General features: G+C 39.3%; 2 protein-coding genes across 3 annotated transcripts; both read left to right on the top strand.

The window, feature by feature from the left end:
* The first annotated feature begins 129 nt into the window (after positions 1 to 129).
* Positions 130 to 2,301, top strand: ppp1r3da (protein phosphatase 1, regulatory subunit 3Da). 2 transcript variants are annotated; one of them, XM_043224104.1, is made up of 2 exons: positions 130 to 449; positions 617 to 2,301. In XM_043224104.1, the coding sequence occupies exon 2, from the start codon at positions 646 to 648 to the stop codon at positions 1,549 to 1,551; it is 906 nt and encodes a 301-aa protein (XP_043080039.1). In that variant the 5' UTR covers positions 130 to 449; positions 617 to 645; the 3' UTR covers positions 1,552 to 2,301. The 2 variants fall into 2 exon arrangements, with proteins under 2 accessions (XP_043080039.1, XP_043080037.1); XM_043224102.1 differs by having other exon boundaries at positions 131 to 346.
* A 1,568-nt stretch (positions 2,302 to 3,869) lies between these two features.
* Positions 3,870 to 20,160, top strand: sycp2 (synaptonemal complex protein 2). The gene is made up of 40 exons (XM_043225392.1): positions 3,870 to 3,893; positions 4,030 to 4,173; positions 4,256 to 4,384; positions 4,472 to 4,576; positions 4,825 to 4,849; positions 4,939 to 5,024; positions 5,238 to 5,332; positions 5,475 to 5,509; positions 5,624 to 5,766; positions 5,850 to 5,902; positions 5,975 to 6,020; positions 6,111 to 6,209; positions 6,955 to 7,033; positions 7,191 to 7,339; positions 8,388 to 8,459; positions 8,565 to 8,693; positions 9,192 to 9,297; positions 9,471 to 9,637; positions 11,024 to 11,141; positions 11,599 to 11,888; positions 13,495 to 13,602; positions 13,686 to 13,723; positions 13,852 to 13,909; positions 14,012 to 14,174; positions 14,354 to 14,418; positions 14,555 to 14,728; positions 14,847 to 15,168; positions 15,319 to 15,548; positions 16,328 to 16,477; positions 16,571 to 16,625; positions 16,715 to 16,888; positions 17,306 to 17,500; positions 17,568 to 17,583; positions 18,029 to 18,278; positions 18,435 to 18,529; positions 18,615 to 18,714; positions 18,839 to 18,897; positions 19,471 to 19,549; positions 19,673 to 19,729; positions 19,808 to 20,160. Exons 1-40 carry the CDS (start codon positions 3,870 to 3,872, stop codon positions 19,877 to 19,879), a joined length of 4,554 nt encoding a protein of 1,517 aa, XP_043081327.1. The 3' UTR covers positions 19,880 to 20,160.
* The last annotated feature ends 509 nt before the right edge of the window (positions 20,161 to 20,669 follow it).

Here is a 20,669-nt window from a genome sequence, read left to right as displayed (position 1 = left end):
TTTGTTGCCATTTTTACATCGCTGTGTTGAATGCGTGTTCCGTCAGGTCATCAAAAGATCTGCATTTACAACTACTCATGACAAGAGGACATGGCAACCTCGCCACCAGCAGCGTTTCCCGAGCGCAGCTGACTCGGTAGCCACGCCCCCTCTGTTTGACATCACGCTCCTGCCAGCTCTGCGCAGTTCGCTCGAAACGCATCGTATGTGCGTTGTATCACGTAGTATGCTTCACCTTCGCGCGCAGTTCCCGTCGCGCGCCTCATTATGAAGTGCGCGTTTTGTAAAAAATAGCCTCGGAGGATCGTCAGATGCGTCGTAAACCTAAACAAGACCGACTTTCCTGGTGAGACAATGCAAACGCGAACTTGAACTTCTTCCTTGTAATTCCCAGTCATTGACTAGCACACGTTTGCGCTGGCATTTTGCAGCTTTGAAAGCCTTGAAATGTAAGTTGCTTCAGTTTGCATTAAAGTGTTCAGTGACCCGGCTGAGATTGAAGCAGCTAGTGAGTTTGCCATGTTTCCACAGCTGCACTGTGTCAGATGACACCGCTTACCAAGACTGTTCAATACTGTAATAAATATGCATAACATAGAATCATTGTCTTCTTCAGGTCACACGAGGTAACTCTCTCTAACAAACATGGCCTGGTCTTTGGGATGTTGCCATAAAGACACACCCCTCGAAGAGATGAACGCTGACCTATTTTTTACCGCAGTATCAGATGGCTCAAAAGAAAGTTCCACGCCGATTTTGCAGGACGCGTCCCGCTCAAAACTGGACAGCGCCAAGAGGCCGGTTAAAATTCGTCCGCCGAGCCCAAAGGTCGCCCCGAGGCAGACAGCGGGCCGCAGCCTGTCGTGTGAACCACCGACCAAATCCATCATCCAGAGGCGCACGCAGTCCCTCCCGTCGCCTTCGGAGCGTCGCAGGCTCAGCCGCCGGGCCGGCGTCCGCTTCGTGGACTCCTTAGGGCTGGACCTGGAGAATGTCAAGGTGTTCAAAAGCGGAGAGGACCCGTTCGTCCCCGAGCATGTTCTCTTCAGACTCTTAATGAACGCGGAGTTAGCCTCGAGTAAGAGGATGGAGATTTCCCTGCCGTATTTGAAACCGATGTTCTCCGTCCAGCCGGGGGACTGTCCCGACTTCGCAGAGCGCCTGCGTCGCCAACAGGTGTCTCTGGAGCGGGTCCTGTGCTACGAGCCTGGCATCATAGGGATCGTTCAGGTTGTAAACTTGGCGTTTGAGAAGGAAGTGGATGTGCGCTACTCGTTCACAAACTGGAAGAGCTGCTCGGAAACCAAGGCCTACTGGGTCGCGAGCAAATCCGTCTCGGGCGGGCCCTGCTGTGACACTTTTCGATTTCATTTACCCGTTCCTCCGTACATCCTTCACCCTGGAGCGGTGCTGGAGTTCGCTGTTCGTTATAAAGTAATGGGCATGCAGTTTTGGGATAACAACGGTGGGCAGAATTACAGATTAACCTGTCAGAGTTATAACCTTCCCGTGCCGAAGGAGTGTGAAGACAGCATGATACACTTCATCTGAGGACGCTGATTTTTAAAGCACTGTTTCACTTTATATTTTGCTTGCATACTCACTGTGCAATATACACTTCTGAAAGCCTTGCCGTGGTGTATTTCATTTGTGATTAAGCCATATGAAACGTGAGATGTTTAACTAAGATTTTGACAGCTCGACTGAAGCACTGAGAGTATTACTGTATAGTATATATGTAGATTTAAAAAGTGCCTTTACTGTATTTTTTTACATTTCAGGTTTGCACTTGCGTGAGGATGTTATTGTCACTATGTGGTACAGTTTCATGATACTTGTGGATGTTGTAAATGCAGGTGTTGGTAGAATACGTAAGGATGGGTAAAAAAACTAATCAGTAATTCTTTACTGCATCACACTGTCCTTCTAATAAAACCTTCGAAATAAAGCCAAATGTAGGCACAAACTGCTGTTTATAAAGTGATGCTGGGGTTATATTTTTGTAGGAACTGAATTAACATTTTAGCACTTTGGATGTCATGCTGAAGTCAGGTGGTTTCTAGAAAATCCGACTGGTGTGTAAAAATTGTGCACAAATGCTTTTAAAACAGCGCTTTTGTCAAAATAACCAGGCTTATGCAAACTATACTGGCTTGAAGTATGAAAAATGTCATCACTTCGGCATTGTTTTTTTTTGTTGTTTTTGTTTTTATGTGTGTGTTTTTATTGTATGTTCAGTGTGTTAGTGCCATGATTAAGGTTATAACAACAATTTATATTTACAATAAACGATACTAAAAAACGTTTGCATGTTTTCTTATTCTAATGGAATTATGTTTATTAAAACCAATGCTATTCATATATAAAGCTAGAATGCATAAATCATTAAAAATAAATTTACAGAATTTTCCATTCGTAAGATCTGAGCCATTTTGCTTCTACAATGTATTGTATTATTATTTCATGGAATTATTATTGTATACTTCGCGGGTGAGTTTTGAGTTCGATTCACTGAACAGATCTTAAGCAGTTTGTTCGATTCACTGAACAGATCTGAAGCAGTTCGATTCACTGAACAGATCTGAAGCAGTTAGTTCGATTCACTGAACAGATCTGAAGCAGTTCGTTCGATTCACTGAACAGATCTGAAGCAGTTCGTTCGATTCACTGAACAGATCTTAAGCAGTTCGTTCGATTCACTGAACAGATCTTAAGCAGTTCGTTCGATTCACTGAACAGATCTTAAGCAGTTCGTTCGATTCACTGAACAGATCTGAAGCAGTTTGTTCGATTCACTGAACAGATCTGAAGCAGTTCGTTAGATTCACTGAACAGATCTGAAGCAGTTAGTTCGATTCACTGAACTGATCTGAAGCAGTTCGTTCGATTCACTGAACAGATCTTAAGCAGTTCGTTCGATTCACTGAACAGATCTGAAGCAGTTCGTTCGATTCACTGAACAGATCTTAAGCAGTTCGTTCGATTCACTGAACAGATCTGAAGCAGTTCATTCGATTCACTGAACAGATCTGAAGCAGTTAGTTCGATTCACTGAACAGATCTGAAGCAGTTCATTCGATTCACTGAACAGATCTGAAGCAGTTAGTTCGATTCACTGAACAGATCTGAAGCAGTTCATTCGATTCACTGAACAGATCTGACTAGCCAGCGCTGGCGTCCGTTTTTGCGTCTGCGCGTGCGCGTCATTTTTCCCGCGTTATCGTAACACGACTTTACAGCGCAACCGTCAAAAGAGATATAATGGCTTTTTAGCAAACTATTTTGAGTAAAAGTTGGCCTTTTCCGTCTCGGTAACTGTACCTTTACGTGGCACGATCCACGTTAACTTCACATTATTTCTCAAAATTACAAGCGATGTAAAATTTCTTCCTGTAGTCCGTTAAAACGTCAGTAATAGTCTGAGGTAAGATCTGAACGCCCGGCAGACAGCCCGAGATAGCTACGATTAAATATATAATTATTACATTTAATATGATCGCTTACAGCATTCATTGTACTGTTATATCTAACGTTATTGTTTTGCGACAGTATTTTCAGTGACTGCGCTGTAAATCACTTAAGCCGTATTATCGGCAGCTCAAAAACAGCATATCCTGCCTAATAGACGGCATATTGATTATTAACTCACATCACATAAACAAAGCTAAACCACATAAAGTTAGTTGTGCTCCTTCTTTGGTTAACGTTAATTTAATACGAATTCGGAGAAACATGAGGACTGACATTTAAAGACAGCCGAGTCCTCGTCTTTCCCGGAATTGTTTTCTGTGATTTATCTGCATCTGAGAGTCGTATTTATGATTTAGTTAATGTCTTCAGCATTTAAAACAGGTCATCGTCTGTGCATCATGGCACCCGTGCAGGACCATCAGGTGAGAATTAAACCCAAAAGCGCTGTTTACTTCATGCTTCTCACCTCTGAAATGCTTCTGTTTTCTGTAATTATAGCAAATGGGTTTTTTTTAATTCATTAAGACCACAAGGTTCGCTTTATATTGTATCGCTCAGGTGGAGAAACTGGTGGATGAGGCTTTTAAACACAATAACTTCCAGGACCTAGAAAAAGCCTTACTCAAAAATGAAGACAAGGGAGAAACCACCATAAAATGTTCCAGACAATTCATGACCAAGCTCGATAAGCTTTTCATCAGGGTTAGTTATGTGTTTAACACTGCCTCCGTAACTGTATGAACGTCTTCGCTGGATGTATGTGTGATGCTGCGCGTTCTCGCAGGAAATGGATCTGGGAAACGTGGACAATGCTTGCCTGGTGCTCACCGTTTTACACAAATACGGCGAGATGCTGGTGTTTCCGGGAGGCAGAGGAATATCTGTGGCGGTTTCCCAGGGATTTGTTAAGAAGATAAGTTTATAATCAGTGTTTCTGTTCTCTCGGTGTCTGTTTTGGTGAAGAAAAGTCATGTTTTTATGAATTGCAACGCTTGTTTACATGGTGCAGTGGTTCGAGAAGGCCAGGAAGCTGTGGGTGGAGGCAGGGTCGTCAAGAAATGAGACGATGATAAAGTTGGCCGAGGACTTCTTTGATGCGCTGATGGTTTGTTAATGGCCCATTTAGATTTATTTGTTTATTGGGGAGGATCTAACGATTAAATTGCAATGTTTCTAATGATAGAATGCGACAATCATTAGCTGTGTTTTCGTCTAAACACCAATACAATTTTTCTGATCAGCTACATCAGAATCAGCAAATGTAAATGCAAAGAAATAAGATCAAGGAGATCAAATACACACACATGCTGTACTGTAGTATTCTGATACGCGTGTGTCTTTTTACCTTTGCAGGTTGTTCAGGAAAGTTGTAAAGAAGGTGAGCGTTTTGTTCCAGATTAAAAAAATAAAGACAAAGGGGAAGCTTAAAAGTGCTCTGCATTCAGTTTAACGTGTGTATTCCCTCAGGCACATACGAAGTTACCGAAGCTCTGCTTAGTCACATTGGCAGACTGGCCTCTGATGCGCAAATAAACATCATGATACAGAAAGAGGTAAGAGATGCGTTGCATTTCGTAATGGAAAGACTTCACAGGTTCAGTCACCAGCGATACGCCGCGATGTTATCATTTCAGCCATATTGAAAACTCGTCCCACACCTTCAGTCGCGGCGTGTCGCTCGAGCTGTGTTTACCCAGACTTTTCCAGAAAGAGACTGAATTACAGGAGCTGGTGTGTGAAGGATTATTTTTTGCTGTAATTGACAGGCAGCAAGGAAGCTCAATGCTATTCTGGAAAAGATTCCCATGGAGCTGAAAAAGAAAAAGAAGATCTTGTCAACTCAAGAGGCTTCATCTATGATGTACGTTAAATGCTAATGCGTTATCGGTCTCCCGAGCCTTAAGTACTTAACCGTATATCTAAAAGTCTCTCTCTTCCTCTTTATTCTTGAAAATCCGAGTATGCTTGTGTTTTAAATCTGTAGTGTGTTGTGTTTTTATCAGGAACGCAGTGGCCATTCAAATCCTCAAAGGTGGAGGTTGGTGTAAAATCTAGTCGTTTAAGAAGTGTGATCTTAAAAATGATCGGAAGAATATTAATCATTACGAAGCTCATTTTAGACTGCGCTCACGCGGTGACTGTTGTGGTTCAGATTATGATTTGCAGGTGTCTTTAATGGAGGCCCTCTGCAGAATGGCTTCACCCGCTCAGAGGACTCAACTGGCCGACTCCTGGTTCACAATGACCTTTGTCTCGTCTGCGTTCAAGAAAATCAAGGATTCTCAGTTTGAGACCGTAAATATGGTCTGGCTTGAAATAAGCCATTTTGTACTGAATTTCTGTGGTCATATAGGGTTGTGTTTTTATGTTTGTGACAGGACTGTAGGAAGTTTCTAAATATGGTCAATGGCATGCAAGGAGATGGGAGAAGGTACTTAATATCTTTTGACAGCTTTGGCTTTTTTATAGATTGTATAACATGTCTTGGTTTATCTTCTCACAGCGTGTACTCCTACCCTTGCCTGGAGGCATTTTTGGACAAACATGAGGTTAGTTTTCACATTTATAAGGGCGAGTATGGGAATATATTTTGTGCAGTTTTGAAGCACATGCATATTTCTGTTTTGTTGTATTTATAGCTTCTGATGCCAGAGGACAAGAACCTGGAAGCTTTCTGGATTGACTTCAATCTAGGAAGTCAAAGCATCTCTTTTTACTTCTGTGCGGCTAATAAGGAGGTAATGACTTAATAGTCTCTCACAGTGGCCACTTCTTACATTTAAGACACCGAAGAAGGATAATGATAATGTATAACAGGGTTTTTCCCGAATGGGGATTTGCAGAGCCCTGGGGATTTGTGAGTTGATGAAAAGCTAAACATTATATCAAATGCAAAAATACAATAAATAAATGGTGCTGCATGATAATCACAGTAGGATCTGCTGTATTCAGCATCTTAAAGCAGCTCGGTTCAGGGAAAACACAGCAAATAATTTGCATTGGGGAATCCAACATGCAAAAGCTTTCATTTTCACTTTTGTATAATTGCATGCATTTTCTTTAGGTTTACAGCAGTATAATAGAAGAATAAAAACTTGAAGGTTTGAAAATTTAACAGTGAAGAATTTAAGACATAAATATTAACATTGTAAATAAACAATATTTTTTTTCTATAACATAATTATTATTAATATTAAATTTGGGTTCCTAATACACCAGAATGTTGCATTAAGTGAGGCATTACCTTTGTTTGGTCATGTGACCAACTAACATCACAAAAACCGTGAGTATGTTTTGTCAAATTATTGTATAAATTAGCCTGAAAAGAAGGGTATAAATATCAAGTCAATTTAATGCGTAAGGGTTTCGGGTGACAAAATAATGTAGGAATCCCTTATTAAGATTATAATTAAGCACAAAACTGTGGTTTAACTTACAGGGAGTTTTAATGACATTTGACAGTTTTCTATAAGAAATGAATAGATATCTTTCTCCTTTCAGGATGGCCAGTGGAGCACTCTGTGTATAGTTGAAAATGAGGTCCAGAGTTACACAGTAGAAGGTAACACAATCGGCACTGTCCACGCTAAACAGCTCTTTGAAACTACAAAAAACAGCCTGCAAAAAACAAAACAATTTTTGATCCATACTGATCTTTCTGAGGTCAGGATTTGTTCGAAGCAGTGTACGAAAGCACATATGTATATTTGATCTCACAGAGGAGAGTGGCAGGAAGGTTCTTCACCTGGTTCTGACCGAGCCGGCCTGCTTCGACAACTTAGAGGGCTCCAGAGTCACCATCAAATTCAGCTCTTCTCTAGACATCCTGCGGGCCACAGAGAGCGTTTTTGGGCAGGCTAAGAACAGGGTGAGGGATGCGGCTGATGTTACTTTAGTAGAAATCGGTTATCTAGTTAGATTCAAAACTAAATAATTGGTTTGATATGATGATGTTGATTAAATGCTTGTTTTATGAGCTCATTAGGATCACATCACTTGCGCTGAAGAGGCTGTATGACTCTAACTTTAGGGCTATCCCCGACTAAGGATTTTTCTGGTTGACTAGTTTTGAGCATTAGTCGACTAATCGCGTGTTTCTTAATAATCCGTTTAAATCATTATATCGAGCCTTTAATTGCCTACAAAGCCCAAGAAGCACTCGAGTGCATGCATAAAGCTTGCCACATTGCACCAACCGAAGCTACGATTGTAAATGTGTCAGGGAAAAACAGTAAGGAGGCTTCATTAACATTTGAATAATTCACTGATGAACAAGTGCTTTCTTCATTTCCGTTTCAAGAGATTAAATCAGCACACAGATTACATCATCTGAAAATATGTTTCATTTCAAAGTAGACATTTCGCTCTCTGTAGATATATTTTTAATGTAATGCAAAGATATATGCACTGGGTTTCGCCCTCAGGTTCACAGTCCGAAGCGGAAGAAAGCGCATCCGGTTTGCTTTCGTTAATCTTACAAAATTGCGTTTTGTTATTGTGAGTGCACACGAATAAACCTTGAGTCTTTACAGATTCAAAATATGATTTTATGATATGCAGTCTGTCCTGACATCTGTCCTGCAGTGAGCGCTGCTGCTTAGCATCCGTACAGACACTTGCATAGTGCACATTTCTTTAGGTTAACATTAGATTAAGCGGCCAAGTCGCTAATACTTACATATTTTAGATTATAAGCCATATTTGTGGTGGATGAATGATACGATATGAATCATCTGTATTGCCATAGAGCAGCCATTAACTTTCTGCATGACTTCACCAATGTGGTTTTTTTTTTTCTGTGACTAAGCGACTAATATAATTTTGGTCGACAAACAATTAGTCGACTCTTAGTAGGCAGCCCTATTATTAAATCTAAGCCAGCAGTGGTGTTTTCAATCCGTCTTGCTGTATTTCAGACGTCTGTTAGGAAGTCCTCTGTTGTGAAAACACCTGTTCACGTCAACCTGAGTTCACAGGAAAGTTCACAGGTGAGTCAGTCTCAAAGGATGCCTTAAAACGTGCCAGTCACGTCTTCCTAAGGTGAACTGTGACATTGCAGGGTGCCTTCATCTCTGTCTCTCTTAAACGAACAGGTTTTTGTCCCTGAAAGTCAAGTGTCCCCTTTGCGTGCAGAGGGAAAAGGGTCATCATTAATCAAGCATGGCTTTTCCTGCCAGCCCCCCACACATCCAACACCAGACACAAACAATGTGCCCCTCCAGGTGAGACGGCTCACAATTTTAGGATGTCTGCGGAGCTTTTACAAAGCGTAATGGTGTTTTGTGAGAGCTTTAAACTGACCACAGGTCCGATGGTATTTTATTAGCTGAATATTGTTCCCTCTCGGGTCATTTGTGAAACACACCTGCTTGTCGGATTTTATTTTAAAAACTAGGCATTTTCCTCTGTTAACACCAGCTGCCTGATGAAAATATCTATTGTGTAATTGCCTTCATCGGGGCTTAATTATAATCATGATTGTTTATTGGACCACGCATCCAGGCGTGTTATTAAATTAGATGACCTGTATAATTAACTTCGGTGAACTGTTGTACTCATTTACCCTGTTGAAGTGCCAAGTTTGTATGTTCTCAATTTTAACAACTGGAATATGGTGGCACTGACTCACCTCTGTCACTTCTGCTCTTATTATTATTTATGCATGTGCTAATGGCATCACAGTGGCTCTTGCTCTAACTATGTGAATCTCTTTTTCTCAGATGGTAACTCCTATAAAAATGAAGGTGTCTGAGTCTTGTACGTACATTTCTGGCAGTGTGGGAAGTAAACAGGGGAGCTGTTCCTCCATCTCTGTGTTACCTTCAGGTAGGTCCATTACGTTGTTTATGACTAATCAATAAATACGCAATTGTTGTGTAATATCACAGATGGCTTTGTAGTTTCGCACAGCAAGAGTGTAAGCAGTCTCAGCTCTGATAATAATTTTAAATGGCCTTTCAGTTTGTTAAAATGTTTGTTTTGTAACTACTTTTTTGTAGTGTCAAAGCTAATGGTGAAACCAGCTCTTCAGATGACGAGCTCTTCAGAGAGGAAGAAGGAGATTGAACTTAGAGAACTCATGTTGTCTAAAACCTATTCAAGTGTGCCTTCACTTAGTTTTCAGTGCGAGAATAACCAAAAGAAGGCCCATGCAAATCAAGCGCAGGTATAACCTCTGCAGGACATTTCACTTCAAATTCAAGTTCATTCTGATAAAAACAAATGGAGAATAGGGTTTATGAAACAGTTACATTCATAAAGCAGTATACTGAACTGCTTAAAGGAATAGTACACCTAAAAATGAAAATTAAACCCTAATGTACTCACCCCCAAGCCATTTTAGGTGTATATGACTTCCTTCTTTCAGACTAACACAGTCTGAGGTTTTTTTTTTTAATATATCCTGTCTCTCCTGAGCTTGGTAATGCTGGTGGATAGTGGCCATTATTTTGAAGCTCCGTAAAGCGAATATATTCGCACTGCGACATAAAACATCCACGACTCAATGTATGACGCAACTTATGTCTTACATCGAGTCAGAAGACAGCCAAGAAGCCAGTACTCTGCGTTCTCGCAGAAAATAAGTGTAATTTTAAAACTACAAATATTTTTGTTACAAAAACCCATCAGTCTGCTTCAGAGGACATGTAATAACCCCCTGAAGGTGCAAGGGTTAGTTTTACGTCAAAGCGGATATATCCAATTTATTGACCTTCAAAATAATAGCCACTATCCACCAGCATTACCATGATTGGAACAGCCAGGATAAACTTGTTAAAAACTCTGAAAAGACTGAAAGAAGAAAGTCATATACTCCTAGAATGGCTTGTGGGTTAGTAGTTTATGGTGTAATTTTCATTTTTGGGTGAGCTATTACCTTAGTGCATGTAATCTCAGTAAAATCTTTTTGTGTCTTCTTAGTCGACCCCTGCTGCTCACAATGAAGACCAACAGAAATTACAGGGCATAAAGGCTAAAGAAAAAAAATTTCACAAGGTGCTCTAAATATTATATATATATATATATATAGAGAGAGAGAGAGAGAGAGAGAGATGAGAGTTGTTTTTGCTGTTTTTTAAATATGCCTCTATACTAGGTTTTGCCATTTGTCAGTAAGATTTTTACTTATTTAAAACATTACGCTTCCTTATTCTTTTATGTAATTTAAAACATACAAGTCAGAATAAGCTAGTTGTTTCCATTTGTACATAAATATTGTATTACACTGAATGACAATGTAACATTTTTTGCAGCATATCCCTATAGACAAAGTAGTACAGATGGTGCATGCTGACCATGAAGAGGATGCTTTTGGTATTATATGAATCATACTAAGGAAGTTTCACTGTCGATATAAACATACTTAAATGTTTTTAACTTTATTTTATTTCATTGTGTGAAAGATAACAGTGTAGTCCCAGACTCCCAACCTGTGAGAAAGGGAAGCTCGTTGTGAGTATATTATTATTATTAGTAGCATTTTGATTTCCTAACTCTTGAACATTACGTCCATTGTAGAGAGGATTCTGTCTGCTCACAATAAAATGTATGCTTGGATGTCTATCCACTGATCAGTTCGCCTGCGGTCTGGAGCTTGAACTCTAGTAAAAGGAGAATCTCTGTATCCAGATCCCTGCTGGCTCTGCAAAAAGATCGCTCTGAAATGTCAGGTGAGTTAACAGATATGTAAGGTATGTTTTATCAGCAAAGAATAAACTACAATACGTGACTTTTCAATGCATAATTGTGATTGGTCAATCCCGACATTCTGTAGTAAAATATTTTTGTATTATTATGACCTCCATACTATAATTGACAGTTTGAACCAATTTCCTACATAGCTGTGCTAGTTTCAGGACTCTTATCACTGTGCAGTCTCATTCTCACATAATATAACCATTTACTCTGGTTATGTTTTATTCTTTACACTACTATTCAAGGAGTGAAGTGTATTCTAGTTAATGATTTATTTTTTTTTTGATCCTGAAGCTGAATTCATCTAATTATTTACTCGCTAAATCTGACAGATTCTTCAAATCTTGATTTTAGGAAACTGTTCCGGATATTTTGTGACTATATGAATCAGGTGGCTTTGTGTAACTTTGCATTCTGTGAAACCATCTCCAGATGGTGGCTCTCATCCCCCTCCTCAGCGTCTGTCCCCGGCGCAGTGTGCATCCAGAGCCCTGACCCAGAAGCAGCTGCACACCCAGCTCACTCAGAGACTGGAGGAGGTGGTGAGGGAGCAGCAGGGTACAGATGGCCGTACAGCCCAGGCAGGCTCCTCGCTGGAGCACAGGACTGCAGGTCAAGAGAAAGAAAATATGGAGAAGTCAGTGAAGTCCATGCCTGCTAGAGCTGCACAAAAGAGAAGGAAGAGTAGTGAGGGTCAGGGCTACACATCAGACCGTGACAATGTGAGACTCTTTTAGTTGGAATATGTTATAAAGAGCAAATATTATTAGTGTTGAGTGCTAATGCAGGTATTACAATTACCTGGAGTTATAGGCACATGAAAATGTGGCATTTGAGTATGTTTGTGATGCAGGTTTGGATCAGACCTGTCATGCCTTATAGTGTATTTGAAATGTTTAAATTGTATTTTTAAAAAAGATCTTGTAGTTAATATATTATGAAATTTAACTAGTGTTATTTGATATTTCATTTAAATGTCCTATTTTAATTAAGGCAGCGTCCTTGTAGATGTGTAATTACAAATATATTTAAAATGCATGACTTGCAAGTTCCGACAAAAATTAAATTCAAATATATTTTAGTGTTTCGGTGTAGAGCCCGTGTCTGACAGCTTATAGGAATTACTGACCCGAGCCGTTTTTTCCCCCTAAAACCAAAACGTCTTATAGACTACTATTGTTTCAGCTATTAAAATAGATCAACTTTGAGTGTAATAGCAAAATTATTATTATTTCATTGTTAAGAAAACAAAAACTGTTGAATTATAATCTGACTCGTAAAAATGACTTCTCTCTAAAGGCGTGATGAAGAGTGAGACTCAGACCGCGTCGCTCTCAGTTGCTGAGCACGGTCTCATGTTGTTTCCACCAGCACCGTGCAGCAAGTTTTTCATCACTAATTGATGGGTGTCTAAAATATAAAAATAAGGAGAAGCCTAAAACAGACCAAATGCTTTCTCTGTGTCTGAAATATAACATGAAAATTGTCCAGAAGTCAGGTTGAATTACTTATAAATTACGCTTAAAGATGTACAGTATTTAGGTCCTGCTATATTTCCCATATTTTTTTATTTATTATTATTTTTTATATTTTGATTAATAATCAGTTCACACTTTTATAGTATTCTAAATATATTTAGCATGTTCTTTTAAAGTATAACTTCAGGAATGCCTGTAAACACCAGGGATGTTCCAATCCCATTCTTTTCTGCCCACAATTTTCTGCCCTCTCTCCACAATACTGTTCATTAATAGCCTATAAATCAAAGAAAACTAATCAAGGCTGTTATATTAAACTGTGTTTGTTGTTATTGTTCTGAAGATGACACATGCTGCAGATAATATGGTGAAAATGATATCCAGTCATTATAAAAGAACTGCCAAAGCAGCATCCCATGAACCGGTCAGGACTACAAAAAGGTGACACAGACTGACCTTGCAATCATGCTCTACCTTTTTCTCTGTCCTCACATGGAATAACACCGTTACCTTCACTTTCAGATATCTGCTTAACAAGAGCGGTTGTCCATCCTCCACTGTAGGTCATTTAGAAAGAAAACAGGATTTGTAAAGTCAAGTCAATACATCTACTCTGTTGAAAAAACACTATATGCTGTTGGCATGTTTTAAAGCATGCCTAACCAGCATATGCTGTTTTTTCCAGCAGGGTAGTTGTACAGTTGTAATGCAAACTTATATTTTTTTCCCTTGCACGTTGTGTTACAGGAGAAAACTGCTGCCAGGAGTTCAAGTTTGCACAAAACACAAGACAAATCCGAGGAGTTGCAGCAGATTGAGTATTGCATTTTACTGACTTCAATCCCTTCAGCTAGGGATGTTTAGTTTGAAAACATCTTTTATAATCACTCAATTCATTGTGTTTGATCTCCTCAGGGATGTTTATGCATTTACGGAAGACACTCCAAAAATTAGTGTGGTAAGGACACCAGTAGCTCTGAATGCAAACAAAATATATCATAATATTCATAATATATAAAAACTTATTTTTTCCCTCTTTAGAGAAAGAAATCCTCTGATGCATCCAGAGTGGAAAGCAGGTAATTCTGTTAACTCAGAAAAACAGCCCCCTCTAGTGTTGAACAATACATTGAACTGCATTTTTAAACATTGCTTGTTAATGCATAATGTATTTTATTACATATTTACATTATGTGTTCTGTTTTAGTCCACTAAGTAAACCTCAGCCTCCCTCCAAGTCGGCTAAAAGACATCATCTTACAAAGGTTTAACATTAAATGCATTTTTCTGGGGAATGGATTATTTGTTCATTTAATACAGGCCTACAAAAAAATCCACTTTTTATAATCGGTTGTGTTACAATCTAGGCGCCCAAGGCAAATGAGAAGAAAAAGCTGTTCAGTGATACGGACACAGACAACATGACGGAGATCAGCTGGTTAAACTCAGCCAACAGGAAACCCAAGCCCAAAGTGGCAGACTACAGCAGGCAGCCGGTTAAACCCATCTTTCCACCAGCTGACACTGCATGTATGCTACACCAGTCTCTTACATCTCCAACTGTTGTTTTGAGCTCTTATTTGTCATCTGCAGAGGTTAACACTACGGCATAGATGAGTGGCTTCTACTTAAACACACACAATTTGACTGAAAACTACTTTTTCACATCCTTCTGTACAATAATCTCCTGCACTATCATTTTATTTCAGTTAAATCACCATATACGCCTTTGCCTTCGCCAAAACCAGTGAAAGAACAAATCAAGCCAAAACGGGTAAGAACGACAGCCAAATTTTGTCACTTTTATAATGTTATCTGGTGTTATTAGGTGTTGATTGGTAAATAAGGTGTTTTTTGTAGTCATGTTTATAGTAATTATTCGCTTTTCTATTGAATTGGGTGAATAATAGAAGAGACAGAAGAAAATGGCTGAACACGAGGATAAAAGGCAGCCAAGCATCAATAATAAGAAAACCACAGGACGACCGCAAAGAGCTGCAGCCTTGACCAGAACCTACAGAGAGACGTCTGACTCAGACGACCAGTCCAGTCTGTCAGAGAGTGAAAAAGCACCAGCCCCTAAGGCATGTGATACTCAGCACAGTCGGTTCACAGGGATCTTCAGTAGATGTAAATGCCTTTATTTAAGATCTTCAGGGTCTAGACAGACTAATCATAATGGTCTTTGTCTTTTCTGAATAGAAAAAGGCTGTTTGGCGAGCAGCAACGCTCCATGAGACTGTCTCAGCCAAAGCCGCAGAACAGGGGGGAATAAAACAGAAAACCTCTGTAGACATAGCCAAACTACAAAATGAGAAGAACGCACAGAAAAAGGCAGATAAAGTCTTTGCAAAGAGTCTGGGAGGTCAGAGGAACGATAAAGGCAAGAAGATGTGTAGTCCAGAGCATCTTGCAGCGAAGAAGACGTCATCTGCTCAGGGGTCAGCCAGAAGGCAGAAGGAGTCTTGGGCAGCGAGATTATCTTCCACATTCGCCTCGCCTCCCTCCGTTGAGAAGATGAGATGTACGAGTCAAAGTGCCCTAAAATAGCTGTTTGTATTTGTATGAATACATGACTGTCTATTAGAATGCTCATTAACGATTGTGTTAATTATTGGCTGTGGTATAAATTATATCTTGTGCTGTGTACATTATATTTAATTTTTCTCTGTAGCGGGCGAAAAGCTAAAAACCAACGTGAGATCCGGCGCTACACCTCTCCGTTCTCTGTCCATCTCTCCAATCGAAGCCGACTCTTCTCCACTACAGCCTCTCAGTTCCCTCAAAGCCTCCTCTCTCTGTAAAACCCCAGGGAATAAAGCTGCTGTGAAACAGCCATCTCGCACCATAACACCTGTTTCCACAACCTCAAGAGGCTCTAAACGGATTCCACCTGCCGCACAGGTAAACAGGAAACATAGAGCATGTTTTCAAATCGCACTGATGGAAAATTTCGAGTACTAATGGGCTACATTACAGCTCTCAAAGCTCATTCGTTGCACGTCCTGATCATACAGTTGTCTCAACATATTTGGCTTTCGGTAACTGACAAAAAAATTATGCTAAACAAAGAGCTAACTTAATATTTCTGTGGCTAAAGCATTTGTACAAGTTTCCTACTGTTCCGATGTTTGGGATTTAGGTTGTACATTTATTCAGCAAGTATGCAAAAATGTTTCAAATGTGATACATTTATAATAGCAAAAGATGTCTATTTCAAATAAATGCTACTCTTTTTAACCTTGTATGCATTAAATAGTTGTGAAAGATATATATCACATATTCCTGATAACTGTTTTCAACATAATCAGAAATGTTTTTTGAGTAGTAAATCAGCATATTAGAATGATATCTGAATATCGTATGACACTGAAGACAAATACGGTGTTGGAGAACACAAGAAACTTCTATCAAAAACATTAATAATTGTACCATCCTCAAACATTTGACCAGTGTATTAAGCCATTCATTTATATTTGCTTTATAAAAAGGTTTTTTAAGTGCGCTTGTGCTATCCGTCTGTCTCTGTTTAAAAAGTTTCCAGATGTTTTTTGGGGCACCAGGTACAAATACAAGTGTAATTTCATTTTGCTAGTCTTTTATTTGAGCATAAACATGTTGTATTTGTTATTAGCTCTCTGATGTAAAGATGAACACATTCATGTAATGCATCGCTCCCACAGGTTGAGCCGAGTCCAGTCGACTCTCCAGACTTCCAGGAGGAGCAGAGAGGTGTCAAGAACAAAACCAGCCCAGCATCGTTTGAAAGGAGGTCCATCATTTCTGTGACAATGAGCCAATCTTCCCACGTATCTGTAAGCAACAAGTTAGAGGTACTGCTCTACAAGTTTATTTCTGAACACAGTTACACTTTTCATAGTACTACATTTCAGTAACACGCCACTTCGTTCTTCTGCGGCTTATAGAAAACACCAGCAAGCCAGAAAGGAAGTAAGGTTGAGGGACTAGAATTTAAGTCAGGTGAAGAGATGTTTTAATTAGGTTGTGTTTTTTTTATTTTATTTGCTAGTATACAATTTATGTATTTTTTCGTACCAATTGCCAATCAGGTCCAACGGCCATCCTCAAGCATCTCACCCTGAGCCACTCCGCTAGTCTTTCAGAGAGAGATGAAAGTGAGGAGGACAAAGAGAATAAGGCTCCTTCTCCCTCTCAGCTAGCTCTGAAAATGAAGCCTAGAAAGCTGTTTGTGCCTACTAATAAATCCTTCACTCCTAATAAAGGTATTTATCACCTTTCAAAAAAGACTACAAACATGAAGTATTTTTCCTCGTGGTAATAACAGCTACTCAAAGTATATTTGATTTTTAATATACAGCAATGAAAAGCTTAAGGATCAATAAGATTTTACAACCAAGCATGATGCTGCAAAAACAAACCAAACTACCTTATTGAGTCCAAAAATGTTGATGATTAATTAAGATTGATTTATAAGTTGATGTTTTATAACATAATATAATCAAGGTACAATATAATATATAGCACGCTACTGAATATTTAGCTTTTTGGATGCAGATTAATCCTGACTCATCAGACACTGTTATTCTGATGGGACAATCTTGTTTTCTTAATTGCCTGATTAAGAAATGAGCCCAGTTTGCATTTGATCCTGTGAGTGATGTTGTGAAGCTGTGTTTCAGGCTCCAATGCTAAACCTCTGGTGAAGGATCAGAGCAGTTCAGAGGAAGAAGAGGAGGACATAGTCACAGAGAATGGGAGAAGAAAGAGAAGTTACAGGGGAGGCCTGAATAAAAGGGCCAAGGAAACGACTATATCCAGTAATGAGAGACTTGAGAGAAGTGTTTCTGGGCACAAAATAAGGCTAAGAATATGTTGTTAACGTCATTTAAATGGTTTGGGGTCAGTGAGGCCTTTTACTGCTTTTGATATTTTTACATTCAGTATTCTGCCGCTTCTGGTAAGTTTAAAGGGATAGTTCAAACTAAAATTTGAATTCCGTCATTAATTATTTTCAAGCAAGCCAAACCTGTAAGACAGACCACGAATGAAGATATTTGAATGAAATCTGAGAGTTTTCTAACACTGCACAGACGGCAATACAACTGAAACATTTTTTGCCTTTAAAAGGTAGTAAGGACATCATTTACATTGCTGTGACATCAGTGGTTCAACCATAAACTGAATGCTTGTGTGTGCATAGTAGAGCTCTTAGACCCACATGAGAAGAAACTGTTAAATAGTTGCTATTTTTCTTTTATTTGTGCACAGAATGTATTCTCATAGCTTTATGAAATTCTAGTTGAAAGGCTAATGTCACGTGGACCATTTTAAAAATGGGCCAGAAAGCTCTAGGATTTCATCAAAAATATAAAAAATGTAATAATTGAGAAGCCTTGTTGAACTGTAGATCTAAGTTCACTCACTGTACCAGTGTGTGTGTGTGTGTGTGTGTGTGTGTTTTTGAAAGTGCTGACGAACGATTCATGGGTGTGTCTGTGTGTGTGTGTGTGTCCTCCAGTGGAGACACTGTCATCCTGCACAAGGTCCAGCTACAGACATGCCAGCGAGGAAGACACAAACCCGACCCAGCCTGCTCAGCAGGTGGGCTTTATCTGCCATCAGTTCAGCTCAGAGCTTAAGAGAAAGATCAAGGTGCTTGTCATCTCACTTTTATCACTAAACCTAGCTAAACATGCCCGCTCCTTCTTGAAGATTCACGTCCTCGCATGCAAAACCCGCTGCACATCCTGATGCACTCAGTGAGTGTGTATTAGCATTTTCTAATAACTTACCTTGTGCACTTGTCAGAATCGCTGCAGGACAATGGATCTTTACACCAGGCAGACTTTGAAGACTTTAGGGCAGCACATGTCATCCGTCAGTGTCCAAGTGCACCAGTACAGGTCAGACACGACCCTTGACTCTGAAGAGGTCAGAGTTTCTATCCGGTAACCTATCTGATATTTACTTTCTTTATCTAATATGTAGTACTCAGAGGCTGGAGAAAGTCAAACAAGTCCTGTTGAGCGAAATAGCAAACCTGGAGCAAGATGACACTGTTTTGAGAAGCATGGAGGAGGAATTGACGGTAACCAGTGTTTTGATTTGACAAATTGCTAACGCACTTGGCGGGTAAATGTGTAAAATACATACATATATGTGTGTGTATGTGTGTGTAAATGGCCTTTGGTTCAATCACGCTGTATGTACAGACTTACTGGGGGAATCAGACCTTGGCCTTCCATGCTTACCAAGAGAAAGGAACCAAGAGGTAAGAACATAACAGCTGCATGGACATGAGATAAATGTCATAGATTTCCCAGCTCTAATGTAAATGGAAGCAGTCTTCCCTTCATAACTGTTCTGTTCGTATAATATGCAATCGTGTCTACACGACCTGCTTATGACTAGTATGTGGGTTGTTCTGGGTCGCAGCAACAAACAGGATTTTCCAGCTGTTCATGGCTAACAAGATGCAACGGGGGAAAAACAGCAAGAATTATGTAATGCCAATTATTTGTTTATTCTTTAATGCTATTATGCCAAGAATCTTGTGATTTCTTTAAAAAAGGCCAGCTCAAAGACTTTCAGACAGGTACTTTTTTTTAGTGCACTGAGGGTTGCATATTAAAAAAAAAAGGCTGGTGTAAATTTTCACAAAACACTTTTTTATTTTTTTTGCAAGAAAACAGTTCAACAGTGTTTGCTTGCATTGTGAGGCATGTTTCTGAGAGTTTGTCTGTTTCTCTAGTGGCTGATTGAGTGCTTCCAATCAGTTTGTATGTGCTGTTTCACACTGGATTGGTAATGCAAGTGCCTGTCTTTCTCATTCTTGTTCTTTCAGATTACAGGAGCTGAAAAGCGCTTTTCAGACCGACGTGTGTGAAAGTCTAGAGTATGAGAAAGAGGTCTTCTCTGTGGAGGTGAGGACCTGAACCTTTTAGAAGCGTAGTCTGTGATGGTTCAATAGTTATACATCCAGTTCAAGCTACTTTAACCTTTCATTGTCTAGAAAATATATATATTTTTTTTTGCTTTTGTTGCAGATGTCTTTGATGAAGAAGAGCATGAAGTCAGTTCAGGAGCGTTTCTTCAAAGAAATAGTAAGAGCTGAAAAAAGAACTGATATTTTAAAACACAGTTGTGCAGGACTGAATTAAAGTTTGTTTTTGTCTCTGTAGCACGAGGAAGAGTTGACGAGTGTGAGAAGAGGTCTGCAATCATTGTTCTTCCCTGATGCATCGAGGTTCTGACCTGAGAGAAAAACATCTACTGTTCTGAAACCCGTTTGTAAGCTTAGAGATATTACTGTTATGTTCTTTTAAAATATTATTACTCGAAAGGTTGAATATTTGCACTTTCTAGTCTCCTTGAAACAGTGGTTGCCTGTACATAGTTTTTACATATTTGCTTGTGGTTTTTAATATGAATAATGAATAGTTGTTTAAAGCAAACAAGTAAATGTTGTAGGCAATATAAGAACAAACGCGTTTATTTCTAACATCGACTTTAGATGTATGTGCGCAGAAATTAAAAACGGATAATACATTCTGAAACTTTTTTGATTTTTTTTTGCATTCACACTATCAAGGGGCCTGAATAAGATAACATCATGGGTTTAATTGATGGGAGAGAAAAATACTTGATGCAGTTTTGTTATTTAATTAGTGTCCTCTGTAAATAGAAGAGGCGAAATAGATGAGTTTGAGAGGACGAAACTCACACTATTTATTTAGAGTTTCATGCCGCAGATGTCGTGCAGTTTTATCTATTAACACACACTTCAGAAGTTTGGGGGCTGTAGTTCTTAAGGAAAGAAAACACCAAGGATGCATTGAATTGATCAACAGCCAAACTAAAGATAATGTAATTGATCGTAACTTCATTTTAAATAAATGCTGCTGTTTTGAACATTCTGTCCCACAGATAATGACTTCAGAGAAAACATTTTCAACATTAATAATAAATGTTTGTTGAGCAGCAAGTGATCGTATTAGGATGATTTCTGAAGGATCGTGGGACACTGGAGTAACGAAGCTAAAT

This window comes from Puntigrus tetrazona, chromosome 23 (genome assembly GCF_018831695.1).
Source record: "Puntigrus tetrazona isolate hp1 chromosome 23, ASM1883169v1, whole genome shotgun sequence".
Classification (NCBI taxonomy): domain Eukaryota; kingdom Metazoa; phylum Chordata; class Actinopteri; order Cypriniformes; family Cyprinidae; genus Puntigrus; species Puntigrus tetrazona.
This window is presented reverse-complemented; position numbering and strand designations above follow the sequence as displayed.